The sequence below is a fragment of the Oncorhynchus keta genome, chromosome 7, assembly GCF_023373465.1.
Source record: "Oncorhynchus keta strain PuntledgeMale-10-30-2019 chromosome 7, Oket_V2, whole genome shotgun sequence".
Taxonomy (NCBI): Eukaryota; Metazoa; Chordata; class Actinopteri; order Salmoniformes; family Salmonidae; genus Oncorhynchus; species Oncorhynchus keta.
Window position 1 is genome coordinate 15,715,721 of NC_068427.1, and position 20,518 is coordinate 15,736,238.

At 43.8% G+C, this 20,518-nt stretch overlaps 1 protein-coding gene across 1 annotated transcript in view; it reads right to left on the reverse strand.

Moving 5' to 3' along the window:
* Positions 1-18,942: 18,942 nt before the first annotated feature.
* Positions 18,943-20,518, reverse strand: part of efnb2a (ephrin-B2a) — a 24,943-nt gene continuing 23,367 nt past the window's right edge. The window contains 2 exon segments of the mRNA XM_052522042.1: positions 18,943-19,261; positions 19,264-19,496. Of these exon segments, the coding sequence (XP_052378002.1) occupies positions 19,091-19,261; positions 19,264-19,496 (404 nt within the window). The 3' untranslated portion in view covers positions 18,943-19,090.

Below are 20,518 nucleotides of genomic sequence, written 5' to 3' on the forward strand. Positions count from 1 at the left end.
ATCTTTATGTACATATTCTTTATCCCTTTACACTTATGTGTATAAGGTAGTTGTCACACCCTGACCATAGTTTGCTTTGTATGTTTCTATGTTTTGTTTGGTCAGGGTGTGATCTGAGTGGGCATTCTATGTTGTGTGTCTAGTTTGTCTGTTTTTCTGTTTGGCCTGATATGGTTCTCAATCAGAGGCAGGTGTTAGTCATTGTCTCTGATTGGGAACCATATTTAGGTAGCCTGTTTGGTGTTGGGGATGGTGGGTGATTGTTCCTGTCTCTGTGTTTGCCCCAAATAGGGCTGGTTTGGTTTTTCACATTTCTTGGTTTTGTTAGTCTATTCATGTGTAGTTTCTTTATTAAAGAACCATGAATAATAACCACGCTGCGTTTTGGACTGCCTCTCCTTCGACACAAGAAAACCGTTACAGTAGTAGTTTGGAATTGTTAGCTAGATTACTCGTTGGTTATTACTGCATTGTCGGAACTAGAAGCACAAGCATTTCGCTACACTCGCATTAACATCTGCTAACCATGTGTATGTGACAAATAAAATTTGATTTGATTTGAAAATTATCCATTCCTTCAAGGGAGGTGTGACGCAAGACTAGATATAATTTTTGAGTTTTGTGCTATTTTGATTTGTTGTCTATGAGGGGAAGAGATGACAGAGCAGAGAAAGCAAGATGGAGTCATAATTATGATGGTCAGATTGAAAGACATTGAGAGCAGACTACTGAAATTAAGTGGCAGTGCAGTATCTTGTACAATAGAGTGTCTTTTGACTGTTAAGAGCTCAGAATGGAGTGTTCATTCATGATGGAATGCAGTGTTTGATTGCCTCAGGTCCCCCTGTTGTACTTCTGTCTCTGTCTATTGTCTCTCTCGCAAACTGTCACTCGGCCATTCTCTCTCACCATTTAGGAGTGTCCCTCTTCTTTCTCTCTCTCTCTGTCTCTCTATCTCACTGTGTGTTGGCTGTGCTTCTGAGAGGAGCAGGAGACAGACTGGGTCTTTGACTTGGGCGGTGATGTTATCTCTGCTTCCAGCCCAGTCTCCCAGCACAGGCCACATATTCTTCTCCTCTCCACCGCCACTGCTCTCCTTCTTCGCTGCGCTCACTCACTCTACCTCCTGCTGTTCCTCTCATCCCACAGACTCCCTGCCTCAATAGACATACAAATATAAACACAGGAAAGCAAGCAGAGGGAGCAGCGAGAGGTGTAGAGAGAGGGTGGGTGTTGGAGGGAGGATAGTTTGGTGCGATGGTTTGGTTTCTCTTTTCTCTTTCATCAATTAAAGGGGGACACATCATCAAGGGGACCCACCACCGCTGTTGGAGTCGTTACTGCAAGAAAGTTATATATTACATATTATTTGCTACTTCTTTCAACAATAATACATTATTTTACTTATTACTCCCTGGAAAAAGTCATTAATTACATTACTTGTTATATTACTTTTGCGTTACACCTCAAAACTTTGTGTCCTCGCCCAGTGTTAACACTGTCAACATTACGTAACGTAGGCGTATACACCAGCACAGGTAGCCTAATAATGACAGGTTCTACCATGGATAAGGGCAGCATTTCCTTACAGCAAACCCAGCTATAGGCTTGTTCATCAGTTTCTGGGTTACAGCCTGTCCTCCTGAACGATCCAAATCGAGCCTTGGTTGTTTGGATGAGGTAGACCTACAGTCATTTTCAGCAGCGGTGGTCAGGTCTTGGGGGTCTTTTTTCAACGAGTTTTGTGTTTGTGTGTTGCTTTTGCAGATGCTTCAAGAGATTGGGAGTTGTGTTTATAGCAGTGGAGAGTTGTTTCTTGCCTGGGCACAGTTTACATTGGACAGTTGTATCCTTGACATTTTGAATTTGGAGAGAGGACGAAAACAATTTACAGTTTGGGTGGGGGAATTTTTTATATTGAACCAACAGAGAGGGAATAATAATCCCAAATATGTATTTGATCAGCATATGTAATAGGAAAGGAATGATAACAAAAGTAACAACCTATTTCTTTGATCAGTAACTGTAATATTATTATTCATATTGGGAATGTAACTATTTTATATTAGTCTTTACCGCAGAAAGTAATATTATTACTGTAACATGTTACTTTGTCACGTGTTACCCCAGCACTGCCCACCACCAGTCTCTCTGTCTGTTGTATTCCCCACCATCACTCATTCATCTCTCCTCTCCTACTATGCCAGCTGCATACATTACCATAAGATATAATAGGCTTTAGTTCATTAGCTGCTGTGGTTGTGAGTTATGATCGCGGTAATGTGTCTTTCTCTCTCTCTTCCTACTCTCTGATGCACATCTATGTAGCCTATATGAGCGTATACAAATGGATCGTATTGTATATCCCTGGGAAGAGATTTAAATCTATATTCAGAGCCAGATATATTGGGTAAGTGTCTGTGAAAATGTCACTATGAAAGATGATGTGACTTATTAGAGCACACTCACAGTCATGATGTGAAGAACTGCTGCTGAGTGGAGTAAATCTAGGAATGGTTAAAGACATCTAAACACAAACCCGAAACCTAAGCTAAATGGTAGCATTTTCCATCTTATTGATCATTCAGATAGAAATGTATTGTGTAGATTAGAACAAATTTGATTCCTTGACATCGAGAGCGATTGTGCCAGTTCTGTATTCCACATTTATTGCTGCAATGTTCTGAACATGTCAGCCTTCTGATCACACCTAAGATTTAAACACAACAATATTCTAGACCAGGGATGTCAACTCATTCTATGGAGTGCCGCAGACACTCTGCCCTTCGTGGAATGAGTTTGACACGTGGTCTAGACTTTGCAGCGCTTGCTCTTTTACAAGGGTGTGGTAGCTTGATGAGACGGAAACAATAGAGCCATGTGGGCAGGCCAAAGGGAGAGCTCCTTGAGCTGATTGACAGGAACCCCCAATGAGTGGCTGGAATGTCATTAAACCTAATCAGTCAGTCAGTCTGTCTGCCTGTTTGTCTGCCATCTTGCACGCATAACATACTCATCATCCGCCCACACACAAGGCACACGCACGCATGCACAAACAACCACACACACACACACACACACACAAACACGAACACACCAATCACTTCACTACATTATGTGGGCTTCCCGGCATATCGCAGGAGTGTGTGTTTGTTAGGCGTGATGATATGAGTGAGTGGCAGGTCTGCTCTGGTGGTGAGTAGAATGGAGAGAGAGACAGAGAGAGCACAGGATCAGCGCAGTAACTCAACCAGGCAAGCCCATATACTGACACTGTTAAACACAAGGCTCAGACACAAGCCACACGGAACCATATCAATGGGTCCCAGTAGCACTGTGTACACACACTGATCTCACAGCCTCCCTTAACATGTCCCCATATTGTTGTCTTATCATCCCACCACAGTCAATGAGAAAGGTTGAAATTGACATGGACAGTGAGTGAGGCGACTTAACATTGGGTTGAACTGGAAACGGGTCCCATGATTTATGTAATGCTATAAGAACAAGGATGGATGGTAGAATATATATTCACCCCCCAAAAAATCTTTGGATCTACTTAATAACATTTTGGAAAGTAGTTCCACGTAATGGAAACAGATCATTTTTACATAAAATTATTAATACAGATCTATTTTATTTAACTGTGTTATTGAAACACTATCGAATTGAGAAATATTCATTACAAATTATTATGTCGGATTGAAAAAATACATTCAGGTAATCATGTTTTAACTCAATTAGAACAAGTACCTCCCAAATTAATCAAATGTGTCAGTTCTAGCTCTTTGAGTTGAATTCGTCCTAACTACTAAATGAGAAAAGCACTTCTTTACATTCAAAAGTTTGATTTCCAATTAACAATGGTATAGTGACAATTTCAGTTGGGATCTTTGTGCACCCATCTGCTTCTTGCTCATCCATGCACATCTCTGTTAGTTCTTAAACCAGCCGTTGTTGAATTCCTACTTGACCCAGACCAGTTAAACTACAACAACATTCTCGGTATCAATTACATAAACATATTACTTTTTACATGTGGTTGTTTATCTATCTTAGTTGAATGCACGGACTGAAGTTGCTCTTGATAAAAGTGTCAACTAAATGACCAAAGTTGAAATGTAAATATACACATGTACGGTTGCAAAACATGCTGGGTATTATTCTAATGAGCTCTGCCCCCTCCCAAAAAAGACAAACTGTTTGACCAAACAAAATTCAGACAGTTCTTTTCTACATGAATGAATGTGGTGTACATTATGGTTGAATTCTGGCAGTCCAGTTACCGAGATGTAATGCCCAAAACCACTCCACTTTTCCTGGATAAATAACTGAGAGAAACCAGTCAATTATAAGAAATTATTTATATGAACAGCATGGCGTGAATTGGAAATGTTAAATTATATGCAATGTCTAAATCTGGCTTCTCTACGGCCTTCTCTCTGCTCTTTACAGGACCAATCATCAACGCTCAGGGTGTAGACATACAGCCAATCTCATTAGGGAGCACAGTTCACAATGCATGTAGACCTATCATCTCATTATGGTAACTTTTTTTCTTGTGACAGGTAGACCTGCATTTGCTGCAGCATAGCATATGCTACATAGCCTATGCATGTTTAATTTACTCATCTCCATCTGGCTTTTGCGGGACACCTTATATTTTTATTGTTGTGGAATATTCTAATCAAGCGAGAGAGACTTTGTCATTTCTTCAAACAATCATCTTTATTTAACATTGATTAATTATTGCAATAATGAAACTGTTAACCCCACACTCTTGAGTGTTGGACTGAGAGCTTCCCTGATAATTGATAAACAGAGATCTTCTATGGGAGACCTAAACATGCTTAGTTGTTGCTGGTTCCACCCCTCCCATGCAGATCGGGGGTCATCATAAGCCATCTTGGGTTCCTCTTATGATTATCTGCACCTCGTGCCATTTTAAAACCACCCCGGTTTAGTCTCCCAGATGCCAGGATGATGAGGAGAAATTAGGGTTTGTCTTATTCCTCCAGGTGCTTTCTATCTTGGGTCACACACACCACACATCTTATCTACGGAATGCCAGCTGTAGGTTTTTATCACCAAGTCATAAATCACTTGTCATCTCAAGCTATCTCTAGTACAACCAATGTCCTTTGCCATACGCCCAGACTAACTGCAGGAGGCTCGAGTGGATACTATAAAAACACAGCATTAATGGAACAGAAATGTCTTACTATTGTTCAGTACAGTATATAATTGTTAAATATCAAACAAATCAGGTAAATATGTAATTTTCCTCTCACAAAATACACACATATATATATATATATATACGTATATACAGTGTGTTTGGAAAGTCTTAAGACCCTTTGACTTTTTCCACATGTTGTTACATTACAGCATTATTCTAAAATGTATTGCATTTATATGTTTTTCTCGTCAATCTACACACAATACCCCACAAGGACAAAGCTAAAACGGGTTTTTAGACATTTTTGCTAATGTATTAAAAATGTAAAAAATGTAAAGATAGACTAGAATAGCTTGCTGAAGGAAGTGATGAGATGGCTGCCGTTTTACAGGCTCCTAACCAATTGTGCTATTATTTTGTGTTATTTGTAACCTGTTTTGTACATAATGTCTCTGCCACTGCCTGGTATGACTGAAAATAGCACCTGTATATCAGGACAGCGATTACTCACCTCGTACTGGACGAAGATTTTCTCTTTAAAGAGTTGGACGCAAAGGATTTACTTCAGACACCTGACAAGGCCCAAATCCCTGTCATTCGCATGAAGAAGAGACAGAGATATTGGGGACGTAGGCAGGGGTGCCATGTTAGGATCTGACAGCGAGTGAGTAATCCTCTGTTACCATTAGTCCTATTGGCCAATGTGCAATCATTGGATAACAAAATGGCTGAGCTCCGATAAAGACTATCCTACCAACGGACATTAAAAACTGTAATATCTTATGTTTCACCGAGTCGTGGCTGAACGCCGACATGAATAACATACAGTTGGATTGGTTTTCACTCCATTGGCAAGATAGAACAGCTTTCTCCAGCCAGACAAGGGGTGGAGGTCTGTGTCCATTTGTAAATAACAGCTGGTCCACAAAATCTAATATTAAGAAAGTCTCTGGGTTTTGCTCGCCTGAGGTAGAGCCTTGAGGAGTACACCACATCAGTCACTGGCTTCATCAATAAGTGCATCGATGACGTCATCCCCACAGTGACCGTACATACATACCCCAACCAGAAGCCATGGATAACAGGAAACATCCTCACTGACCTAAAGGGTAGAGCTGCCACTTTCAAGAAGCGGGACTCTAACCTGGATGCTTATAATAAATCCCGCTATGCCCTCCGACAAACCATGAAACAAGCAAAGGGTCAGTACAGGACTAAGATTTAAGGCCTCAGGGCCAGACGGATTACCCGGATGTATACTCTGAGCATGCGCTGACCAACTGGCAAGTGTCTTCACTGACATTTTCAACCTGTCCCTGACTGAGTCTGTAATACCAGCATGTTTCAAGCAGCCCAAGAACACCAAGGTGACCTGCCTAAAGGACTACCGAACCGTAGCACTCACATCTGTAGCCATGAAGTTCTTTGAAAGGCTGCTCATGGCTCACATTAACACCATCATCCCAGAAACCCTAGACCCACTCAAATTTGCATACTGCAACAACAGATCCACAGCTGATGCAATCTCTATTGCACTCCACACAGCCCTTTCCCACCTGGACAAAAGGAACAGCTACGTGAGAATGCTATTCATTGACTACAGCTCAGCGTTCAACACCATAGTGCCTTCAAAGCTTATCACTAAGCTAAGGATCCTGGGACTAAACACCTCCCTCTGCAACTGGATCCTGGAATTCCTGACGGGCCGCCCCTAGGTGGTAAGGGTAGGTAACAACACATCTGCCACACTGATCCTCAACCAGGGGGCCCCTTAGGGGAGCGTGCTCTGTCCCATCCTGTACTCTCTGTTCAACCATGACCGCATGGCCACGAACGACTCCAACACCTTCATTAAGTTTGCCGACAACACAACAGTGGTATGCCTGATCACCAACAACGAGGAGACAGCCTATGGGGAGGATGCCAGAGACCTGGCAGTGTGGTGCCAGGATTACAACCTCTCCCTCAAAGTGATAAAGACAAAGCAGATGATTGTGGACTACAGGAAAAGGAGGACTGAGCACGCCACCTTTCTCATTGACGGGGCTGAGGTGGAGCAAGTTGAGAGAGCTTCAAGTTCCTTAGTGTCCACATCGCCAACAAACTATCCTGATCCAAACATACCAAGACAGTTGTGGAGATGGCACACCAACACCTATTCTCCCTCAGGAGACTGAAAAGATTTGTTATGTGTCTTTGGATCCTCAAAAAGTTATACAGCTGCACCATCAAGAGCATCTTGACTGGTTGCATCACCACCTGGTATGGCAACTGCTCGGCCTGCGGTCGCAAGGCTCTACAGAGAGTAGTGTGTACAGCCCAGTACATCACTGGGGCCAAGCTTCCTGCCATCCAGGACCTCTATACCAGATGGTGTCAGAGGAAGGCCCTAAAAATTGTCGGACTTCAGCCACCCTAGTCATAGACTGCTCTCTCTGCTACCGCACGGCAAGTGGTACCGGAGCGTCAAGTCGAGGTCCAAAAACCTTCTTAAGGGCTTGAAAGTAAGATTTCACTGTAAGGTCTACTCCTGTTGTATTCGGCACATGTGACAAATACAATTTGATTTGATTTGGTACTTACTACTTGTGTTTTCTGTCTGTCTGTGTGAGTTAGTTTTGTTCGTTCAAACCTACCAGCGGTTTGCCTTGTTCATGTCTTTGCTATTGTCCCTGTTTTCTAGTTTCCTGGTTTTGACCTTTCCTGCTTGCCCTGAGCCTGCCCGCCTGTCGTCCTGTAACTTTGCCTTTACTCTAGGTTACCAACCTCAGCCTGACCTGACCCTGAGCCTGCCCGCCTGTCGTCCTGTAACGTTGCCTTTACTCTGGGTTACCAACCTCAGCCTGACCTGACCCTGAGCCTGCCCGCCGTTCGTCCTGTAACTTTGCCTTTACTCTGGGTTACCAACCTCAGCCTGACCTGATGCTGACCCGCCTGCTGTTCTGGTGCCTTACACCCTCTCTGGATTGTTGACCGCTGTCGTTTCCCTGCCCCCTGTTTAAAGAACAAACGTTTGTTTCTTCATCACTGTCCACACCTATGTCACACTTTAAAACGTGATAGAATTGCATGTTCTCTCCCAACTACATCATGGTTTGAACGAGGAGGGAATTCCAGTCCACGTAATACAGTATAATACAATAGAGCACAGTCTGCACTCAAAAATATGAGCCTACTGGAGCTTGTGTCATTTATTTACCCAAGAGAAGCATATAGCTGGCTACATCTATATGCTTTTATGTTTTTATGACGTGTGTAATGTGCAGTAGCATATACTGTATATTGGATAATGGCACAATCATTTGGGCTTGCTTGGGCTCATAAAATGTCTTCAATGTAAGGCTCAATAAACATATTTAATGTAAGCTCATCAGCCTCAGGTAGCATCGGGCTTGAATTTTTAAAAATCAAATCGAATGTGTTTATTAAGCCCTTCGTACATCAGCTGATATCTCAAAGTGCTGTACAGAAACCCAGCCTAAAACCCCAAACAGCAAGCATTACAGGTGTTGAAGCATGTTGGCTAGGAAAAACTCCCTAGAAAGGCCAAGACCTAGGAAGAAACCTAGAGAGGAACCAGGCTATGAGGGGTGGCCAGTCCTCTTCTGGCTGTGCCGGGTGGAGATTATAACAGAACATGGCCAAGATGTTCAAATGTTCATAAATTACCAGCATGGTCAAATAATAGGTCTGGGACAGGTAGCACGTCCGGTGAACAGGTCAGGATTCCATTGCCGCAGGCAGAACAGTTGAAACTGGAGCAGCAGCACGGCCAGGTGGACTGGGGACAGGAAGGAGTCATCATGCCAGGTAGTCCTGAGGCATGGTCCTAGGGCTTTTTGACGCAAAATACTGGGTTACACATGATAAATGTGTTTTTTCTCAGAGTGGAACATTTGTAAAACCTAGTGTACATCAACTTCCACAGAGTTAAGTAAATTCTACAAGAAACTATTCTGCCACATTCTGCCATAAAACATGAATTGATTGTGTAATTTTAACAAACCACTGCATGTTCGAACAAAACCAATTTCTATTCTTTGTAAAGTATTGGCCATCTAAAAGCATGGCTGTGCATTTTCCACCACAAATCTGAGATCATCGCAGGACAAATATGATGTGATTCATGCACTACGAAAGAAAATGAGATTTTGACTGTACTAACCATCCCCCAATCCCTCTTTGTCACCTCACACTTGTCCCTGCTTCTCTCTCTCGTGCTCCATCATTCCAACATCTTCACTTCTTTCCCCCACCCCTTTCTCTGTCATCATCTACATCCTCATTATTTTCTCTCCCACACCCTTTTACTCCTCTCTCCCTTTTCTTAGCCTCTTTGCTTCACTCTTGTCCGGCCCCACTAGCCTCTTCTTCCTCAAACACATCGCTCTTCCTTCCGCTCTTTGTGTTTCTCTCTCACACACACATAGGGCGCATTCCTCTCACACATCTCTCTGTCTCTCATTTACTCTCTCTCTCTCACTCACACACACTTATCATCATCACCAGCCCTTCACTCTGATCAACACAGAACACCAATCTGGAGGATTGTGGGTAAAAAGGCTAAAGAGGGGTGTCTATTGTTTTGGCGCCTGTTTCCCCTCCCATTGTCACAATGCTCCAACCTGTCATTAAAGTGTCCTCATCGGGGCGGCAGAAGAGCTAATTCACCCATTAATATGTATATATGCAAAACCCCTCGCCAGCCATTAAAACAATGCCCAATGAAATTGAATCACCTTGGTAATTTGTTGCTGTTCCCCAAACCCCAAGACGGATGTGAATCTCAACCTCGATTTAGTCACGCACCACTTGGCGTTAGGAAATAACATCAACATCCCCAACTTATAATGTTGATGAAACAGATCCTCGTCTTTACAATGGAGAAGAGGTGAGAAGGTGAGGAAGGATGTGTGTGTGTGTGTGTGTGTGTGTGTGTGTGTGTGTGTGTGTGTGTGTGTGTGTGTGTGTGTGTGCGTGCGTGCGTGCGTGCGTGCGTGCGTGCGTGCGTGCGTGCAGGTGGAAGGTCTCTACTTCCATTGGTATGAGTATGTGTATGAGTATGTGTGGCGTGCGTGCCCATGTACAGTGGGGCAAAAAAGTATTTAGTCAGCCACCAATTGTACAAGTTCTCCCACTTAAAAATATGAGAGAGGCCTGTAATTTTCATCATAGGTCCACTTCAACTATGACAAACAAAATGAGAGAAAATATTCCGGAAAATCACATTGTAGGATTTTTATTAATTTATTTGTAATTTATGGTGGAAAATAAGTATTTGGTCAATAACAAAAGTTTATCTCAATACTGTGTTATATACCCTTTGTTGGCAATGACAGAGGTCAAACGTTTTCTGTAAGTCTTCACACACTGTTGCTGGTATTTTGGCCCATTCCTCCATGCAGATCTCCTCTAGAGCAGTGATGTTTTGGGGCTGTTGCTGGGCAACACAGACTTTCAACTCCCTCCAAAGATTTTCTATGGGGTTGAGATCTGGAGACTGGCTAGGCCACTCCAGGACCTTGAAATGCTTCTTACAAAGCCACTCCTTCATTGCCCGGGCGGTGTGTTTGGGATCATTGTCATGCTGAAAGACCCAGCCACGTTTCATCTTCAATGCCCTTGCTGATGGTAGGCTTTGTTAATTTGGTCCCAGCTCTCTGCAGGTCATTCACTAGGTCCCCCCGTGTGGTTCAGGGATTTTTGCTCACCGTTCTTGTGATCATTTTGACCCCACGGGGTGAGATCTTGCGTGGAGCCCCAGATCGAGGGAGATTATCAGTGGTCTTGTATGTCTTCCATTTCCTAATAATTGCTCCCAGTTGATTTCTTCAAACCAAGCTGCTTACCTATTGCAGATGCAGTCTTCCCAGCCTGGTGCAGGTCTACAATTTTGTTTCTGGTGTCCTTTGACAGCTCTTTGGTCTTGGCCATAGTGGAGTTTGGAGTGTGACTGTTTGAGGTTGTGGACAGGTGTCTTTTATACTGATAACAAGTTCAAACAGGTGCCATTAATACAGGTAACAAGTGGAGGACAGAGGAGCCTCTTAAAGAAGAAGTTGCAGGTCTGTGAGAGCCAGAAATCTTGCTTGTTTGTAGGTGACCAAATACTTATTTTCCAACATAATTTGCAAATAAATTCATTAAAAATCCTACAATGTGATTTTCTTGATTTTTTTCCCTCATTTTGTCTGTCATAGTTGAAGTGTACCTATGATGAAAATTACAGGCCTCTCTCATCTTTTTACGTGGGAGAACTTGCACAATTGGTGGCTGACTAAATACTTTTTTGCCCCATTGTATGTACCTAAGTATGTGGCTCTGCATCTGAACCTGCATTAGTAATGAAGCAAATCCTAATGCGGAAGAATGGAGGTGTGGTGGGGGCCATCTACCAAAGGTGGAGGAAGGATTCACTGATCTTGAGAAAGCCTGTTGGCTCCGTGGGGGTCTATTAAGGTGGACTGGCTGGGCTCTAATGATGTCAGACTGATGCCCATGAGAAAGGTAGAAAAGGAGTATAATAATAAGGCATCGCCATGGCGACGAGGTGAGTGATAGGTACACGTCCAGCGCTGACAGCATAAGATGACCGGGCCTATAAGTTGATAGGGTGTAATTGACACCTGCCTGGGACTGAAGCATCCTCGGCACTTAATGTGTTCAGTTAGGGCCAGTTTGGAGGAGGACAAGGGTGGTGAGGTTATCCTAGACTAGAGCTTTAAAGCTGCAATATGTGACTTTTCGGGCAAGCTGACCAAATTCCCATAGAAATGTGAGGTATAGATCTGTCATTCTCATTGACAGCGAGTTTCAGAAGTGGCAGATCTTTTCTATGTGCAATATTTCTATGCTTCCCGTTCTTAAGCTTTTACTTTCGCTTTTGTACACCTGCTTCATACAGCTGAAAATATCATATTTTTGGTTATTGAAAATATATTTCACAGTGGTTTAGATGGTACAATGATTAGCTACACTATGCATTGCTTGTTTTGTCACATAAAATGTAATTAGGCAAACTATTTCTAACTAAACTATTTTAGCAACCAGGAAATGGCAGAGCAATTTCTGCATATTGCACCTTTAACCAAAGGTCGAGAGGTGTAAAAGCACCTGCTTTAGTTTACTTCCCTCTCAACCACAGAGAGGGTATCATACACACACACACACACACAAATACACACACATAAAGGTGAAGCAGAGGTGTCATAGATGTGTAATGAAAGGGGAATCTGTTCCGTAACTCTCTCCTCACTCAGAAGAGATGAGAGCTCTGTTAGTGGTTAGTATTAGCAGCTAATGTTAGCGTTAGCGACACAGAGAGACTCCCACTGATTAAAGCCACCATGTCGCCAGCAGAAAGCTTTGCCACTCGCTAATGTGAGCCAGAACAGGGGACACTTCACGTTGACTGTACAATAATGTTAGTATCAGAAGGATATTCACTTGATCCGAGCCAATTACTGGAGACTCTCGGTGTGCAAGCCTGAAAAGGAATTCCGTGATGTCAAACAGTTGCGAGACTGACTGAAGTCATATGATTAACAGCTGAGAGACACGAGAATGTGACTTTAAAACGTGTTTCCATATAACAGAGAAAAGAGGAAGCAAAATAACCAAGTTTAAAAGTGACAGAAAGGGAAAAGAAAGAAGGGCAAATGAGAGAAAGAAATGAGTGGGAGGAATGTGGGATGAGAGTAGTGAGGAACAAGAACATCAGAAAAGTATTTTCTCCTATTCCTCCTCTCTGTAACATCCACTAAACACATCTACTAAACACATCCACTAAAAACGGATCCATCAGTACTTTGACACAATGAAGGGCTGGGCCGTACATGTGTGCAATCAGCAGACAAACTGGCTGAGGCACATTTAGGTGAAAAGCAGGGAATGGCCAGCGGTGTTTGTAAACAAAGACACAGGGTTAGTTTCAGGGCTGAGAAGGTGTTGTCTACAGCAAAACAACGAGCTCATTGTCATGGCAACAGCACAGGTCACCACCACCCAGGGCTTAGCGAAAAAGTCCCCACAGTGAATCATACAGAGAGCTGTACTGTGCAAAAAAAAAACTGAAACGTGTGTGTACAGATCTGGGTATCAGTAGAAATATGACACACCATTTACACCAGTCCACACCAATCCAATTCAAGGAGAGCACACTTCAGGGAGAGAATCAGAATTGGGCCGCATTGTTTCTATGTTCGTCCTGTGCTACAGTACAGAGGTAATGAACACTGGGAATGGGCTGGGAATACTGTGTTAGGAAATGGATGCTATGCTACGGGACTGTTTTGGTAGCACAGACTGGAATATGTTCCGGGATTCATCCAATGCCTAAATGACTGCCGAACCGTAGCACTCACGTCGGTAGTCATGAAATGCTTTGAAAGGCTGGTCATGGCTCACATCAACAGCATCGTCCCGGAACTCTTGACCCACTCCAATTTGCATACCGCCCCAACAGATCTACAGATGATGCAATCTCAATCACACTCCACACTCTATGCATAGTCATTTTACCCCTACCTACATGTACAAATTACCTCGACTAACCTGTAGCCCTCACACATTGACTCGGTACCAGTATCCCTTTATATATCCTCATTATTGTTATTTTATTGTGAAATGTTTGTTAATTTAAAAATATATATATATTTAGTAAACATTTTCCTAACTCTTTCATGAACTGCATTGTCGTTTAAGGGTTTGGAAGTAAGCATTTCACGGTATGGTCTACACCTGTATTAGACGTAGGTGACAAATAACATTTATAAATTACAGATGCACACAGAGCTTCAGCCTCTTCCCCTATGATGAACCAGAAATCTTCCTTGAGTTAAAACCATATTGAAGCATCGCAATGTCTCGTCGCCCCTCCACAGCCCTCTGTGGTCCCCGGCTTGTAAAAGAAAAGAGATGTAAAGGAAACTTTAAATGAAAAACATCTTAACTTTTGGCAATCAGAGCGTTACGCGCAGAGAAGATGATGACGGACCACCGTGACAGAGGGACGAGGGACGATTGGAGGCTTGATTTGTTTTCTCGCTTTGTTCGTCCGTCCCCCCCCCCCCATCTACAGAGTCATCCTCCTCTGTTACAGTTGTTGGATCAACATTTAAGGGAAACCCCACACAAGCATCAGAACATTTGAATGATATACTGTAAAGTAAGAGTTTGCCAGAGAGCATGGCTATTGCACAGTTATATAGGCCTAGACTAGTGAATGGATTGTGATATGTTGCACACAGCACAGTAATCCAGGATGTGCTGTTATTAACCTTGACCAGTTGCTGATTTATGGAGATTTTGACCTCGACACAGGAATCTATTTGGTGTTCGGGTCCTAGGCAGTAGCAATGGTGACATATGTAGCTAGATGGAGGACAGTTGCTGGGTTTGGAATACTCCAGCCCCTAGTTTAGACTTGGCCCAGGCAGGGCAGTGGCTGGTCTGGTCTGCACTAGGCTGTTGAGCTGTTGGGCCTATTCCAGAGAGCCAGTGTCCCCCGCTGGGAGCCGAGAGGCCCCCTTAATCACAGCCCCGCTTTGACATCATCACCCCGAGCTAACACACAATGGACCACCCTGTACAGGGAGCAGAGCAGAGGACCACACCTATACAACTGTGTGTGTGTGTGTGTGTGTGTGTGTGTGTGTGTGTGTGTGTGTGTGTGTGTGTGTGTGTGTGTGTGTGTGTGTGTGTGTGTGTGTGTGTGTGTGTGTGTGTGTGTGTGTGTGTGTGTGTGTGTGTGTGTGTGTGCGTCTACTGACATGTACAGGGATACTGCTGCATTCTAACAGTATATAGAAATATTGGCCTGGACATAAACATACTCAGACAATGAAAATACATTTGCAGACACACAACATAGAGAAACACATGACTTTTTTCCTAGCAACTACACACGAATATGTAATTGTCTCAATGCTTATATTAACATTGACAGACCATATTGTAACCACAAGTCTTGCATAGTGTGATGTCCTGTAGAGATCCACATGTTCATAAAATCCATCTATTTCAGACATAAATACAGACAGACGGCATGTCCATAGGAAAAACATTTTATTGAAAAACATTTTCAGTTCGTAACAGACTGGTGGAATGTGTGTCATTTTTCCTCACTTTCATTTCTTTCTGTTTTTGAATGTTTAACCATTTCAACGGTCTGGCCATCTCAAACTGCAAGGGGAGGGGCTACAGATACAGCCACCTGGAAACCTATCAGAACAGACTAAAGAAACCAGGGAGACAAATGAACAACGCAATCATAATACTGTGTTACTTAAAAACTGGACAGAAATCAAATGAAAAACAGAAGAAAAAAAACGAATTCAATAAATATTTATGGTACACACTTATGGCACGAATATGCAGCAGTCGGTTTGGCAACTTTTTCTCAATTTTTTTTAAAACCAAATTTCCATGGAAACAGTGCAAAAGGGGAGGGAGTGGGAGGACACGGGGCTTTCCAACGAGCGCTAGCTAAAATACATAGCAAAAAATTGAAATTTTATACAAAACATCTTACTTTAAGAGTTTATAAAAAAAAATGTTTTATTGGGTTCTTGTCAATATTTACACAAGCTATTTACCAAAAAAAGTAGTATGCTCTGTTTTACTGAAGTGTATTCTGTTTTTTCATTTTTTTTTTCATTTACTTTCCTAAAAAGGTGAATAAGGCTATCGTAACAACCCAGGATCCATATACAATACAAACATTCATGTATTTACAGTTTCTTACCTACAGAAGAACGGTGCAAAATTACTGAGTCAGGTGACCAAGGGCTGACCAATACGAGCAAGGCATTTTACAGTAGCCTGAAGTACTTTTCCTAGCCAGGTTACTAACATTCTCTCAACATTGCCGCGATATTTCATCCATATAACAAGACAGAAAATCTACCCTAGTAATGTTAGGAGGATATCAGTTGTACGTTAGCTAGGATAAGGACATCAGATTCAAAGAAACTAATAAGATTGTCATATTCTGCCGCAGACAGACAGCAACTAAACAGCAATTTGTTTGTGATTCCTAGTGTTTTTCGCTATTTCTTAAATAACTGTCCAGGTGCATTTCATTTTGAAAATGTTTCTTTTTTCACAGTTTACCTTGGAACTACGGCACACAGTAAAAAACAAACCAAAAAAAAAAAACGTTTAAAATAATACTACAAATGAAAACCTAACAGCAGGCTCGTGTGACGTACTTTGCTAGTTTTGTTTTGTTTAGTTTGTTGTTACATCTCTCAGTGGTTTAAGAACACTTTCCATAGGTGTAGGTTTCTCTCAATTCTTAAAAAAATAAAGAAAAATTGCATATTGCAGATTTTGTAGCCTCTTAGAGGCACAAACCTTGTATCATACAAGGCTTGGCTTTTTCGGTGAAATTTGATGTTCTTAATGAACTAATGAGAATGTTGGTAGTGAGCAGATACATGTTTGGGGTGTGGTCTAAGTCACAATGTTGTTCTCGTTTTCTTTAGTCAGTGTTTTCACGTATGTGAATAAACAGGCAAATAGCTGTCTCACTGGACTTGCTCAAGAAGAGGTACACACACACACTCACTCTCACACACAGAGAAAACACTACCACGTGGTAGTGAGGGGGAAGGGGGGCACAGGGTAATCGTGGGAATCTTCCCATGGTCCTTTGGGAGATGCTACAGTGGAGTGTGGGATATACTGCTGGTCAGCCTCGTGCACCCGGTTATGCTATTTTGGGTCCAACAACCTCCTCTCCCCTTCGTGACATGCGTCCAGGCTGCCCTCCCTGTCCCCTTCCCAGGCCCTAGCCCTGAATATCTGGAAAAAAGGCAGCCATTTGGGTGGGAGTTGATGAAAAGGTGGGACATTATGGGTGAAATAGATATCAAGTCATCAAAACCCTAGCTTGCATAATGTGCACTTTTATACCATAATATATTAACGTTAACTTCTCATTACCGCCTTTCTGACAACACCTGTGCTCTGTGTCTATCATAAATAGATTCTGCTTTTTTTCAGATGTTTTTTTGCCTTCCTTTTTTGTGTTTTCAAATGTCCTCCTTTAAAATGTACACCTATTTTGTTACAAAAAATGATAATAATCAAAAACTTACAATAAGGAAATGCTAAAGATGATGCTTGAAAAACAGTGACAATGCGCTTTGATGTCCCTGTGCTTTTTAAAAGTTGAGAATGAGAGCACCAGTCCACCTGTTTGGGCCCTTTGGGGGCCTCCGGGGCCCTTGCTGCCCCTGGGAGCAGACAATACAGTACCTAGAGCTGTTTTAGCCAGCGGCTGGGTTAAACTCAACTAGACCTGGGACTCTCTTATCTTTACCTTTCTTCAATGTCTCGGAAACTGCAGCAGTAAGCAGGTTGGGATATCTGATTGCCTGTACTTCCAGTTTAATTAACACCTCTTCATGTTGTAAAGTCCTATCTGTGGAAAATTCAAGCCAGCCCTCGCTACTGTGATCCCTTTACTGAAGGGATCCAGTCTCTCTCTTTCACTTTCTCTCACTCTCTCTCTCTCTCTCTCTCTCTCACTCACTCACTCACACTACCACTGCCACTCTCTCCCTCTCTGTGACTGACTGCCTGGGTGGAGGGATATCAGGGGGGTTAAAAGTGCTGCTCTATTGTTCGCTTAGCTCCCACACCCTTCCCAGAAGCCACCTGGCTAGCCCTGACCCCACAGAGGGGGTATAATGGGTACCCTATACCCTGACGGGGTGGAGCCCACATAAAACCCCTCATCTTCTTCTCCCTCTTTAAGTCCTGCTCTCTGCTCTCCCAGTCCTGGGTTGCAGGGTGTGTGTGTGTGTGTGTGTGTGTGTGTGTGTGTGTGTGTGTGTGTGTGTGTGTGTGTGTGTGTGTGTGTGTGTGTGTGTGTGTGTGTGTGTGTGTGTGTGTGTGTGTGTGTGTGTGTGTGTGTGTGTGTGTGTGTGTGCATACACCACATACACCATTACGACATGAGCTGCGACAATACCACATCACAAAAAATATATATATATCTGCAAGTTCAACAATACCAGCAATGAAAACCAGAAATGAACCAACAATATGACACTACGAAAAGAAATCATGTTCTTTTACAAACCTTTTTTTTTCAAGTAACAACTTTAATGAATCTTGACGCTAGAAAGTAAAAGATGTCTTCGGACAATGAGGGAAAAGTGGGCTGTAACTAGTACGAGGACCTGAACAGTTCACAATGAGTGAGAGTGGGTGAGTGGGTGGGTGGTAGGGTGAGTGGGTGGGTGGTAGGGTGAGTGGGTGATGTCCTTGTGTCAGTCAGGAAAGTCCCAGAGTGGATATTTCCAAATCCCCCTTGTTTTTTTCTCCCTCTTCCGTCATTTAATCCACAAAGTGTCTCTGGCCAATGAGGAGAGGGACTGACTGACATTACTGACATGAGTTCATGGTCGGGCCCTTCCTTCCTTTTCCTCTTCTAATCTCTCTGCCATCCCTCTCGTTCTCCCTCCTTTGTCTCTTCCCCAGCAATAGTCTCTCTCAGGGAGAAAACCAGGGTAGGATATCGACTCCTCCCCCTTCTCTTTTTATCTCCATCTGTCCATCCTATTTCAAAACAAACGCATGGGTGCGTCTTTCTGTCTCTCCGTCCATCCGTCCGTCCACACACAAACACACGCGCTCGGATCCCCCAGCGTCAGTCGTAGTGCGCAAAGAAACAGAGAGCTACTGTTAGAGGAGAGGAGCGGAGAGGAGGGATCCCCAAAAAGCCCCAGAGAGCAGCAGCAGCTTTACTCTGTAAGTTCTCCAATGAATCCCAACAACGAAGAATAATAACAGGAATAGTAAAGTTCAACAAGAAAAACAACAGAGATGTGGGGAAGGAAGGAGAGATAGAGCGTTCTGGGGGGGGGGCGGTGCCTGGGGGGAAGGGGGGTGGAGCTGAGCTCAGACCTTGTAGTAGATGTTGGCAGGGCTCTGGGGGGGCATCTCCTGAACAATGTACACCGGGTGACCGTAGTCCCCGCTGACTTTCTCGTAGTGCGGGCAGAAGACGCTGTCTGCAGTCCTGAGCGGGATGATGATGTCACTGGGCTCCGAGCCGTTGTTGTTGCCGCTGCCGCCCGTTTGGGCGTGGCCAGTGTGCTGAGGGACAGCGCGGTGGCGTGCTGTGGCGAGTGCTTGCGGTGCCGCCGCCGGTACTTGAGCAGCAGCACGACCAGCATGATGATGATGATGATGAAGATAACGCTGCCCGAGGCGATGCCGGCAAACAGGGCCACTTCGGAGCCGATGACACTTGAGGATTTCCCGCCCGTCCCTTGGTCGCCCTCGCCCTCCCTGTACGACGGACCTGAGAGGAGAAGAAGGGAGAAAAGAGAAACAGAGTGAGTGAAATCCTTTCTAAAACAGAGTGTCAGGTCATACAGATTGAGAGTGGCATGGAGGGAGGGAGAATGGAGAAAGCGAGGGTGGGGTCGTAGAAGGATTAGGGGTCTCCTTCCAGTTTTATCTTTCCATTCTCTCTCTCTCCCTCCCTCTCCCCCTCCATCTTCATTATGTCAGAGTGAAGGTGAAAGGCAGGCGGACGGAGCACAATGACCAGAGAGTAAGGGCTCCTTTCACACAGCTCTCCCCTTAAGGTCACATTCGATCTCTGGTCTATTCAAACACAGCTGGTGGTCACTACGGCCTTGGAGCTATGGCACAGCACAGTCCCACATAACACAAAATGGCTGAAGTGGGTTTTCAATGCAGTAGAATGTCAATGAAAAACATGGTCAAAATGAATGTAGTGCCATTCCTTTTCTACTTACGACTAAGTCCACAAGGAAGTTTATAGTATTATATAGTATTAAAACCCAAGCAAGCTGTGTCATCTCTATTAATAACAACGATTATTGTATACATCCAGGACTCAAGGACAGGTCGGTTCACTTCCCCCCTAGGATAGGGGCCTGGGAAGCAGGATTACTGTGTCTCCCTGTCTGCCTCCAATCCCCTGAGGGCTAGTGCTGGAGCTATGGTGGATGGCAGTGGGCCCAACGCAGGTACCCTTCCGTTGTTTTACAAGGGGATTATGCTGCCTCAGACACTTTTCTCAAACCACTGACGCCCATATGCTCCTGTTCCGAGCCGGGGAGGAGGGATGAGGTGAAAAGGGAGGGGAGAAGATGCTGAGGTCTGCAGATTGGGGTGCCAACGCGGATTTAGTGGCGCGCTGGCAGATTTGTGCGCCGGTTGTCAGAGGGATTTGAGTGTGAACACAGAAAGGTGGGGCTAAAGGAGCCGCGCCCTCGGTAACAGGGCAGCGAGCGTCTCTACGCCTCCACCGCAGCAGCGTTTATATAGGTCAGCTTGTTTTCACTCCTCGAC